A 12,649-nucleotide genomic window follows, 5' to 3' on the forward strand; every position below is an offset into this window, starting at 1 on the left:
AACAAATTATTTATTATTTATGTGCCAGCCACTGTTCTGGTCAGTGAACAAAGAAGATAAACTCCTTGACCTCATGGCCTTCATATTCTAGCAAGAAAAACAGACATAAAACAATTGATTATACAACTTAGCATTTATTACAATTTTTATAAATACTCTCAAGTTGGATGGGGTAGATGATGAAAACATCCTGCGGGGTCAGGAAAAGGTCTCCTGCAGAAGAGACATTGAACCTGAGCATGAGCTGGATGGCAGTAGTGGGAAAGAGAGAGTTCTAGGTAGAGGCTACAGGCTATGCAAAGACCCTGATGTTGGAAGGAACAAGGAATACCTAGATAACCACAAGAAGGCCACTAAGATTGGAGGACAGAGACTGAAGGGGAAATGGTGCCTGAAGAGCTTAATGAGGTAGACAGGGCCTTGATAATACAAGGTCTTTGAGCCATTATAGCAACAGGGCACCATTATAAACTTTAAAGAGTAATGGGGGGCTTCCCTGGTGGCGCAGTGGTTGAGAGTCTGCCTGCTGATGCAGGGGACACGGGTTCGTGCCCCAGTCCGGGAAGATCCCACATGCTGCGGAGCGGCTGGGCCCGTGGGCCATGGCCGCTGAGCCTGCGTGTCTGGAGCCTGTGTTCTGCAACGGGAGAGGCCACAACAGTGAGAGGTCCGCATACTGCCAAAAAAAAAAAAAAAAAGTAATGGGAAGCCGTTTAAGGATTTTAAACAAAAGGATGAAATAATCTGATTTATTTGTTAGAAAGATTACTTTGCTGAGTGGAGAATGGATTAGAGAGGGTACAAAGGTATGTACTGGAAATGAAGGTAGGAAATTCTTGCTGTAGTCTAGGTATAAAATGATGGTGTCTTGACTAGGATGTTTCAGCAGAGATGAAAGACGTGGATAGATTAACGTTTAAAAAGGGGGACATTTTACTTACATAATTCTTTTATTTCTGACTTTAAACATAAATTTGAGTTTTAAAATGTCTTGAGTAATTAACCTGTTTTGTATTATAAAACTTTTCCATTTGTGCATCCATCTATTCAACAAGTATTTACTATTTGAAATGTACATGGTAAATAGTCTATGAAAATAGTCTATGAAATGCCAGGTACTCTGCTAAATATAGGGCATTCATAGATAAATTAGACATTGTCCTTGGCCTCCAGTTCAGTTTCTGTATAAACGTATTACCTATATGATTACGTGCTATGGCGTAGATGCTGTGAAGACCCAGATGGGGCACTGAATCCATGTTGTGGGTTAGAGGCTTTAGGAGAGGTGCAGTCTGCTTGCTGAAGGGCAGTCTGATAGGCTGAAGAATCACTTAGTCCATTGTACCTTCTAAAATCTCCCTTCTATAACCTGTTATACCTTTTTCTAGACCCCCTCTCATACCAAATAAAAAAGAAAAAGGCAAAAATACAAACAAAAAAACTGCAAAGAAGGTCACTTTCACATAGTAAACATTGCCATCTTGTGGTCTTATTAGAAACTTTTCATTCCTTTTATGCTATGGTTTGTGCAGAACTGCAGTATTTACTGTAAACTGCACTTGGGAAACAATGTATTTCACAGCATTTTTACCTTTGTGTCATATTAAGTTTTATTTATTTATCCACTTTATGCCATTGATATAAATGGCAGTCAGGAATAAAGTGTACATTATTCTGTGTGCATCCTCTATTAGAACACATATCTCTTTCATTAGACTGTAAGCTTTTCAAGTCACTGGTGATTCTTTTTGGCCAATTTGTTGAACATATTTTAGTCCTTATTTTACCAGATCTCTTTGCATTTAATATATCACTCTTCAAACTCTCTATTTTATAATATCATCACTCTCCGCATATTAATGGCACATAGAAAGTACTCCGTGAATATCTATTGAGAAAGTGGCATGAATCAAATTAAAATGTGAATGTTTTAAAACCTATACCATTGGTTCCAGGACTGTCCTAGATAACTGTAAAGTTATCATAGTGGTCCAAATGAACCCCAAAGGATCTTTGTCCAGATTTAAATGAGACTTTATCCTAATTCTCAGGTAGAGGCGCTTTTGATTCTTTTAGCACATATATATGACTGATCTTTTAAACTAAAAAATAATAAAGCCTTATTTATTCAAGTTCCACTTTGTAGTTTGTAATCATAATGGCAGGATCTTGGCTGAATCTTAGTTGTTTACTCATACTAAGTAGCATACTAGTATAAACTAAATTGCCTGGTGAATATTAATACAACTTATGGAAAGTATGATTTAGAATCTGGGGAATAAATATCTTCTAAAAATGATATTATTCCCTTATGATAAGCTTCAGGCAGATAGTAGTACAGTTTATGAAGGGAATCTCGACTGTTTAATATTTAACAACTGAACATCTCAATTGCTCAATTTGAAACTGGTTTTTTACGCCTCTATATCATAACATCACCTCTCAGCTTACGACCTCCATTGACTTTACATCTTCCCCTGAGAGGGGTAGGGAAACGATGAGCTATATTTTTTGCCAGCTCTGTTTCTTTATTGATGCCTCATTCCTGAACACACTGCAATCTGGATTTTGCCTCAGCTACTAAAGCTTCTCCAAACATATCACTATGACTTCTATTTACCAAATTATTGAACATTTTCTAGTTCTTCTTTTATCACACCTGTGTGCATGATATCACTCTCTTGAAACTCTTGTTACCTTGGTTTTCTCGACACCATCCTTTCCTGATTTTCCTTATCCCATTCCTTCAGTTCCTTCAGTTTCCTTCCTGGTCTACCACCTATCTCTTTAATATCAATCCTACTCATGATTCCATCTTTAATCCACTTTTCTTAGACCCACTTTTCTTGTGTGTGCCTCAGAATTCAGACATTTCAACTTGGGTGACCCATAGATATCTGACCCCCCCCATGCTGAACATCTTCCCTAGATCTCTTAACTTTTCCACATCTGCTGCTTCAGTTGGTAGCACCACCATCTGTCCAGTCTCCCAAGTTTACAACCTTAGAGCTGCCCTATCTGTTTTGGTAGCCACAGGTCATAAGTGACCATTTGAATTCAGATTAATTAGCTAAAATTAAATATAATTAAAAATTAATTTCCACAGCTGCACTAGCCACACTTCAAATGCTCGATAGCCATGTGTGACTAATGGATACTGTTTTGCGTGGCACAAATAGAGAGCATGCCCATCACCACAGAAAGTTCTGTTGGATAGCGCTACCTTAGAGTCTTTCTTGATTCTTCTCGTTTTTACTTTCCAAGTTGCATGAGTCAGTAACAGTTATTAAATATTCCCTGTACTCGGTCCCTTCCTACTCTTGGAGTTTGTCAGCTCCACCTGCCTAAACTGCTGCAAAAGCTCCCAACTGTCTCTACTAATTTGTAAAGGGCACAAAAGTTAGCAAAGGTATTTTCTACTTGAGTCATAGTCTAGTGAAAGAGGACCTATTTTGAGTTGGTGACATTATTTTTCTCATAAGAATCTCCATTTATGTAGCTGAAACATACGTTGTCTTGTTTACTAGTTTCTCTTGATTGAATAGACCTTTTTAAGAGGGTAGACTAAAATATTTTAAAAATGTAGTAAGGGGCTCAAACAAGTTTAAGTATCTTAATTACTTTTTTAAAATAATTTTGACTTTTTAAAAATTTAAACATCATGAAATTTTACCACTAAAAATACTGATGCTGAACAAATGGGAAATTTGTTTCTGTTTAAATAATATGCCTTTTAATCTTTATTACAAACAGTATTATTACAAACAAATGTGTATTGATCACCTCCTTTGAACAAAGTAACACCCAGCACAGTAATGTAAATGCTTTACCAACAGTCTGAAGTTGTATAGGGGAAAAGACACAGCCATTGGGAAGATATTTTAAGTCATTTGGGCTATCTTGTCAAAATGACCTGGAACTGTGCTTGACCAACTGTGTCAGTGTTCTTTCCTCTGCTTTACAAATCTAAAGAATTTCAGCATGCCATGTTAATCTTTTTAAAATGAGTTTTTGACTATATACTATTGCTTTATTGGTTGTATTTTCAATGAAGGTAACGTTTTATTTGAATTCTTATTTTAAGCTTCTAGGAGCCAATGGAAATGTAAACATCAATTCGAAACTTCGCTTGCAGCTGTATTACCCACCCACAAAGCCTCGATCCCAATCAAATGTCGTTGAGGTTTTTGAGTGGTGGTTAAAATGTCCAAGAAATCGTTATCCATCAACGTTGTATGTAACTGTAAGAGGATTAAAAGTTCCAGAATGTGTAAGTTAATAGCGCATGCAAAAAATATATCTTCCATTGTTGAGATTAAATGGTGACATGTTTCTATTTCTAAAAAGGTAGAGTCTTTAGAATTATTTTAATAGACTTCTGAAATAGAAAGGGACCTTCAGAGATTATATATTAAGCCTGTAATAGCTGATACTTAAAAGATACTTAAATGAATTTTAAGTACTAAGTATAGATTTCAGTTTTAGGAAAAAAATACATTTTTTTAATAATACTGATCCTTAAAAATTAAAGATAAGAGAATGATTTAAAGTGGGAGTTGACAAATATTTTCCATAAAGGACCAGACAGTAAATAGTTTAGGCTTTGTAGGCTATACAGTCTCTGTTGGAGCCACTCAACCTTGCCTTTATAACGTGAAAGTAGCTACATAGACATATGTAGGTGATAACTAAACAAATGGGTTTGGATGTGTTCAAATAAAACTTTATTTACAAAAACATCATCAGGCTACATTTGGCCCAGACCATAGCTTGCAGACCCATGAATTACAGGCACATTTTTTTACAATATTATTCAAATAATCAGTAAGTAATATTTCTACTTCTGTTTCACATAGGTTAAAATTATGAATATCTTAGCGAAGCATTTGTCCTAAAATGAGGTGAAACTTTTGCTTTTGTCTCATTGCTGTAAGACATTTCAGGCCAATTGCATATTCTGTAGTTGATCTTATAAAATGTGACCATAGGGTTGGTTTCATTGGTTTGAGTGTAGTTAAACCTATTTTAAGAAATGGAGGATTTAAAAATCTTTAGATCTTTATGTTATCAGTTTCATGATCCTAAAGCCAGAGATACCATAGTACAATGTCAGAGCCATAATATAACATCTGGTAGGTATTGGTGAAGAGGCAGAAACAAAGGGACAGAGTTACTAAAACTATTTTATGTAACTATTGGAGTTCTGTTTTATTCCTTCCCACTTTTAAGGCTTTTGGGTTTAGGACTGTAATTTCAAGCAAAAAGTAGGATTTTTTTCTGGATTACATTTTGAAAACATTTTCATATTATAATGTTTGTTTCAATATTTTAAAAGCCATATATGCTAGAAAAGAGAAAAAGATTAACGTGATATATACATTTTCTCACTTTCTATACATATTTAGATAAAGCCATCTTATCGTTCTATGATGGCTCTTCAGGAAGAAAAGGGTAAACCATTGTATTGTGAACAACACCATGAGGCACGTTCAGTAGACACAGAACCTGGATTAGAAGATTCAAAGGAAGTGGTGAAGTGGAAACGACTGCCTGGGCAGGTGAAGTGGTCTCTGACACTGGATTCATTTAGATATTTACTCATTTACCTTAAAAACGCCAACAGCTCCTGTGGTAACTGGCTTCCTACTTAAAACTCCCAGATTATCCTTGTTTTTAACCATGATCTTGTCTTTCTATTAATTCATTTGGTAAATAATAATAGAGTGCCTATCATGTGCATAAAGACACTATCGTAAGTTCTTTAGTGACCTGGGGAGTTTTATTAGTTTGTCAGAGCTGCCATAAAAATATATCACAGACTGGGCCTCTTAAACAACAGAAATTTACTTTCTCATAATTCTGGAGGCTGGAAGTCCCAGATTAAGGGTTGGCAGCGTTGATTTACTCTGAGGCCTTTCTCATTGGCTGGCAGGTAGCTGCCATCTTGCTGCGTCTTCATGGTCTTTTCTCTGTGTGCGTGCATCACTGGTGTCTCTTCTTATTATTATCAGATTAGGGCTGTACCCTAGCAACCTCATTTTAACTTAATCAGCTCTTTAAAGACCTTATATCCAAATACTGTTACATTCTGAGGTACTAGGGTTAGGGTTTCAACATATGAATTTGGAGGGACACAATTCAGCCCGTAAATCTACAATTTATGGATTCATGAACTTTTTTATAGCTCCTGGCTTCTTCCTGAGTCACATTTTGATAGAGATGGGTATATGTATATATCTTTACCACAAGTTGAGCTGTATTTAAGCTTTTTCTAAAGTTCTCTTACTTGGTTAGCATATTTTGTAGTGGCAAGAAGCATTACTGATAAAGTTTTGCAAATCTCTTATTTCCATGAAGAGTGGAGTGGTTCATTTTATATACTCAGTATATACAACGAATGACTATTTTCCTAGACCTGTTCACATTTTGTTTTGCATGATATCTGACTTTCTTTCTGAGGCTAATTTTACAGATACATCTTAAAATCAATTTTAAATACTTCAGACATAATAATATGGAGAGAATAATACTTAGACTGTGGCCTTGGGGACCTTTCACGTCAGTTGGGGACACGGGAAGTGGTTACAGTGTTGTTCACTGTCAGGTTTGCTGCAAAGAAGTCTTGAGGAAATATAGCTATAAAAATAATTGTTTAGATCAGTAGTTCTCAAAGTATGATTTGGGGACTGCTGGGAGTCCTGAGATACTTTCAAGGGGTCTGTTGAAGTCAGTCTATTTTCATAATAAGATCATAATGATTCCATAATGATTTAGTTTTTCTTTTTGACCTTCATTCTCTCACAAGTATACACTGGAGTTTTCCAGAGACTAAATGATACATGATATCACAAGAGGGTGAATGCAGAAGCAGTTATGAAATTCCAGCTCTCTTTTATTAAGCCAGATGTTAAAAAGATTTTCAAAAATATAGAACAATTCCACTTTATGTAGTTATTTTTCATAAAAAGAAATTATTTATGTTAACATTTAATAGGTTTGCTCTGTTGTTTTTTAAATGATTAACAAATATTTTAAAAATTTCTCAATTTTAATTTCTAATATAATAAATAGCTGTTTATATAGCCACATAAAAGCTTTTTGGAGTCCTCAAAATTTTTTTAAGACTGTAAAGCACCCTGAAACTAAAACAGTTTGAGAATTGCAGCTATGTAGAAGGTGATCTGGAGTGGTGGAAGAAGGGTTCATTCAACAGGTTGGTGGAACTTGAGGTAGACTTTAAAGCATGGCAAAGTTAGGAGTGGGTGAAGAGGACAGGGAGGAGTATTTCATATTGTGGCAATGTTGTAAATAAATGGGAAAGCACCTGCTGTATTCCTCAGGCACTCAAAACTTGGCTGGCTGGAAACCCAAGTTTGTATAAGAGGTAAAAGTGGTGTGATAGATTAGGCCCACATTGTGGAGTGGCTCTAATGGTAGGTAGCCTAATATTTGATTGTGTGGGATTGAGAGATAATGGGAGGTTTCAGATAGGGAGGAAGCACGATAACCGTTGTATTTTAGGACAGATTAACGCTGGCGATGGCAGGTAGATCTTGAGGTAGGATACATCAGAATGAGAGAAAGGTAGCCATTGCAGTCATTGATGTGTGAGATGAGAAGGGTCCAACCTTGAGAAGGGTCCAATACTCCAATACCTTGGGGTATTGGTGGCAAAAGTGAGAAGTAAGAGGTAAATACAAAAGGAAAGACCTAGTGTGAGTTAGTGACTGACAAGGTAGTGAAGAAGGGGAAAGAGTTGAAAATGTTGAGGATCTTTATTGCTGTTATTAAACGATCATCAAGTGCCTCTTCTGCATACAGTGTCAAACTCTGGGAATACAAAGGAAATGATGGTGCCGTTAGTAGTTTGGCTTAAGTGATGAGGCACAGAGTTTTCCTTAACTACATCTCCTCCTCTAAGAGCAGCAGCAAGTGGTTATGAAACTTCCTAACTTTTCCTTCAATTTTTGTCTTCTTTTTATCCCCCTTTCCCTTTTCTATATCATCCCAATAGAGAATGGAGGGAAAATGGTGTCTGGTACATTATTGGCACCTAATAAATGTCTGTTGAATTTTTCGCCTTTCTAGTAGCTGCTCATAATGCTGCCTCTTCATAATACTGCTAAATCTTGATGCTACTTATGAAAAAGCTGATACCAATCTAGAAAGCGGGCCCTTGAACCAGTAGTCTTTGACTCGACCCGTTAAGCTGGGCTTAACCCTCTGAATAATCCTTATTAGCTATATATAGTAATAATAATTACAGGTTTACTGTGATGAATATATAAAAAGACATTTGTAATAAAGTGCCACATTCTTGGCATATAGTAAGGGCTCAATATATGTTCAGTTGAACTTTTTGAATAATAAGAAACACAGGAACTAAGGCTCACAAAAGTTTGAAAGAGAGAATTAGGACAAATAAAAGTAAGTAGTGGGCTTCCCTCGTGGCGCAGTGTTTGAGAGTCTGCCTGCCGATGCAGCGGGCACGGGTTCGTGCCCCGGTCCGGGGAGATCCCACATGCTGCAGAGCGGCTGGGCCCGTGAGCCATGACTGCTGAGCCTGCGCGTCCGGAGCCTGTGCTCCGCAACGGGAGAGGCCACAACAGTGAGAGGCCCGTGTACCGCAAAAAAAAAAAAAAAAGTAGTATTTTCTACAGCAGATAATAATGTACAGAAAGTTTTGGTTTCATCTGATAATAAGGAATGAAACATAAAAATTGTGAAGGAATTTTAATAAAATTAGTGAATGAGAAATCAATAGGAGGTGATTGATTTACTTTGAAAATACATTTTGGAAGGCAGTACAAATAGTGGTTATTTTAAGAGAGAAAAAAAGAAAGAGAATGAATATTCGTACATCATGGACTTCAGCTAGGCCTATATGGCATTTATAGACTCAGAACAAGTTTATGGTTCAGCAAAAATCACTTATTAGTTGCTGTCATTAAATAAGGGTGTAACATACATTCATTTTTGTGGCTGTATAAAAATAATGTGGTAGTGACAGCTTTGGAGTATCAGATATTGAAATTTTCTATTCATATTTTGGGTGAATAGTGCTATTAGGCATGGAGTATAAATTCATTTAATTTTCTGGAGAATTGAAAGTGATTCTCTGCTTTGAAAGTAATTTACTATGGTTTTCCATCATTTGCTTACTTGCTTCTTCCTCTGCATCACAGTAGAGGGACTTTTTAAAAAACCAGAAACTGCAACAGCTACAATAATTGAAGTTAACAGCTAGCTTTCATATTTTCATCTTTATCTATATTGGTAAAATATCTATATATCTATATATCTATATTCTTCATCTATATTGGTAAAATGTATGTTTTTCAGGCTTGCCGTATCCCAAACAAGCACCTCTTCTCACTAAATGCAGGAGAGCGAGGATGTTTTTGTCTTGCTTTCTCCCACAATGGAAGAATATTAGCAGCAGCCTGTGCCAGCCGGGATGGGTATCCAATTATTTGTGAGTAATGATCCTTCTGTTTAAGCTGATTGTAGTCTATACGCAGAATGTTTTTTGGTGTTTAAAATTCATTGAAATCTTAATTTGAGTCATCCACTAGTACTACTAAATTAAAATAGATTTCCTCAAGTAAAGTAACAGTTCTTTTATAATAATTTTGCACTTTGCTATACAATGTCGGTCCAGAAATAGAATGAAAATGATCAAATGAAGGAAGATAAATTTATTTTTAAAACATTCAGGAGGTATTTTTTAAGCATTTTCTACTTTAAATGTAGAAATTTTGCAACATGAAGGATTAATAAATCTCTTGACGAATTTTAATCCAATTTTAGTCAGTTGATAGTAGTGATAATTTGATTATGAAAGCCCTCAAATTTGTTATGTGCAACTAAGACCTGGCACAGCCAAATAAATAAATATTTTTAAAAAAGAAAGAAAGAAAAACTTGAATTTAGATATACTTACTGCTTAAATCTCAAAAAACACAAGAAGAATCTTTGTCGTTTTTTGATTATGGTGTGTCTACTAGGAATTCATTTAGCTTCTGGGATGTGCAGATTGATGTTTTTCACAAGTTTGGGAAGTTTTTCATCTTTATTTCTTTGAATGTTCTTTCTACCCCTTTCTATTTCTTCTCTTCTTCTGGAACTCCCATCATTTCTATATTGGTACACGTGATGGCGTCCTACAGGTCTCCGCACCTTTATTCATTTTTCTTCGTTTTTTTTTCTTTCTGCCCCTCTGACTGCATAATCTCAATTGACCTGTCTTCAAGTTTACTGACTATTCTGACAGTTCATATCTGCTGTTGATACCCTCTAGTGAATTGTTTATTTCAGTTATTGTACTTTTCAACTCTAGAATTTCTGCTTGGTCTTTTTTTATATGCTCTATTAATTGGTAAGAAATAATTCTCACACCTTCGTTCTTTAGATGTGGTTTTCTTTATATCTTTGAACATATTTATACAAGTGAATTTAAAGTCTTTATCTAGGAAACCAGTGTCATAGACAGTTTCTGTTGACTGCTTTTTTTCCTGTGTGTGGCCATACTTTACTATTTTGGGGTTTTTTTAGGGGTGTGTCTCCCTAGAAAATTGGATATTTTAAATATTACAATGTGGCAACTCTGGAAATCAGATTCCCCTCTTTACCCCCCTGCATTTGTCCACCTGGGATTTGTTGTTGTTTGTTTAGTGATGTTCCTGGACTAATTCTGTGGTCTTTATCCTTTGTCAGGTTTTACCCCTGGAGTCGTTGCTTGGTTAGCTTAGTGGTCTGCTAGTGGTTAGAGAGGGATTTTTAAATGCCTGAGTGAATGGGTCTCCCAGCCTGTGCCGAAGTGCTGTGCGTGTGTGTGTGTGTGTGTGTGTGTGTGTGTGTGTTGGGATATGGTTTCAATTCTAAAGTAGGGAGTTTACAACTTTGCCTTAGCCTTTACTTGCACAGCCCTCAGGGCAGTCACAGTAAGAGATAGGGCCTTTCAGGTCTTTCTTGCACAGTATATACACAGCCTTTCATGTGTAAGTGTCCTTCTAGATTCCCCAGAATGTATTGGAGCTTTTCAAAGTGCCCTATGAACATCTCATTCCCAGTTTTTCCTTTTGAATTTTTTGGTCAGCCTCTTCTTAGGCCCACCTGGTATCACTGTGTCAGATAGCCACACCACTGATTATTTCATGTACCCTAGAGTTTCAGCTCTTCACACAGATCATGCTCAGAGCCAGGTCAGATAAAGCCAAGCCCTGAAAATGGAGCCTTTCCGGGAGCTGCCAAGCTGTCCAGCAGTGATAAATCTTGGAGGTGGGGCTTTGGAGATCTTCAGGCCTCTTCTGCCCCATCCCATAGCTGCTAGGCTGCTGGTTTTCTTCGTAGTTTCAAGGCTGTTGGTTTTTAAGTCCACTTTGGAGCTTGGGAGAGGGGAATGGGAACAGGACAAGTTAAAACACTGCAGAGCTCAGTGTTCTTACCAAGATTCAGCTGTTTTCTTTAATAGATGCTCCTCAGATTTTTGCAAGCCTTTCATTTCCAGAGTTCTGAAAAAGTTAATTTTGACAATTTTTGCCAGTGTTCTCGTTGCTTTTATGGGGAAGCAGATTTTCCGAGGTCTTTATTTTGCTATTACAGAAGTTCTTGTGTACTGCTTGATAGTTTAAAGAGCAGTTGGTTTTACCACTAGGTGGAAGTAGAGACTTGGAAAGTATTTTCTGTGTTAAGTTGTTATCTTAGATTTCATTGTATATATATATATATATATATATATATATATATACCATAGCCATAACACAATGCCTTGTTTATCAGATTAAATCTCTGTTCATTCTCTCACAGTAGTGTCTATCATTTTTAGTATTAGAATTTTTTTCTCACAATAGCACAGTTTAAATTTCTCATTGCTTCGAATAGTTAAATTTTGGTTGGAATTTGATTGATTTTCAGATAAGATAATACCTTATTCATGAAAGACCAAATTACAGAATCTTTGAAGTGAATTGCAATTTAAAAGTTATTTGAGGGACTTCCCTGGTGGTCCAGTGGGTAAGACTCCACACTCCGAATGCAGCGGGCCTGGGCTCCATCCCTGGTCGGGGAGCTAGATCCCGCATGCATGCCACAACTAAGAGTTCGCATGCCGCAGCTAAGACCCGGCACAGCCTAAATAAATAAATACTTTTTTAAAGTTATTAGATTAATAAATTGATTATCAAAGATTATTAGGATTGCTTTGAAGAGATAAGAATAATTGTTAATTGTAGCCCATTATAAAATTTTCGGTATGTAAATTCTTGTGTCTAAAGCAAGTGAAAACTTACTTTTAAATAGATTTTGACTTTTTTTTTTTTTTGCGGTACGCGGGCCTGTCACTGTTGTGGCCTCTCCCGTTGCGGAGCACAGGCTCCGGACGCGCAGGCTCAGCGGCCATGGCTCACGGGCCCAGCCGCTCCGCGGCATGTGGGATCTTCCCGGACCGGGGCACGAACCCGTGTCCCCTGCATCGGCAGGCGGACTCTCAACCACTGCGCCACCAGGGAAGCCCGACTTTTTTTTTTTTTAACAAGATGTTGGGGGTAGGAGTTTATTAATTAATTAATTTATTTTTTCTGTGTTGGGTCTTCGTTTCTGTGCGAGGGCTTTCTCTAGTTGCGGCAAGCGGGGGCCACTCTTCATTGCT

General features: G+C 36.9%; 1 protein-coding gene across 4 annotated transcripts in view; it reads left to right on the forward strand.

Annotated features, from left to right (window-relative positions):
* Positions 1-12,649, forward strand: part of AHI1 (Abelson helper integration site 1) — a 215,619-nt gene that overhangs the window by 34,854 nt on the left and 168,116 nt on the right. For all 4 annotated transcript variants that reach the window (XM_027085763.1, XM_027085773.1, XM_027085784.1 and 1 more), the window contains 3 exons: positions 4,085-4,270; positions 5,406-5,558; positions 9,343-9,475. In XM_027085763.1, coding sequence (XP_026941564.1) covers positions 4,085-4,270; positions 5,406-5,558; positions 9,343-9,475 — 472 coding nt within the window. The remainder of the gene's footprint in view (positions 1-4,084; positions 4,271-5,405; positions 5,559-9,342; positions 9,476-12,649) is intronic.

Source organism: Aethalodelphis obliquidens, unplaced genomic scaffold (genome assembly GCF_003676395.1).
Source record: "Aethalodelphis obliquidens isolate GAN/ISIS:26980383/991018 unplaced genomic scaffold, ASM367639v1 scaffold3, whole genome shotgun sequence".
Classification (NCBI taxonomy): Eukaryota; Metazoa; Chordata; class Mammalia; order Artiodactyla; family Delphinidae; genus Aethalodelphis; species Aethalodelphis obliquidens.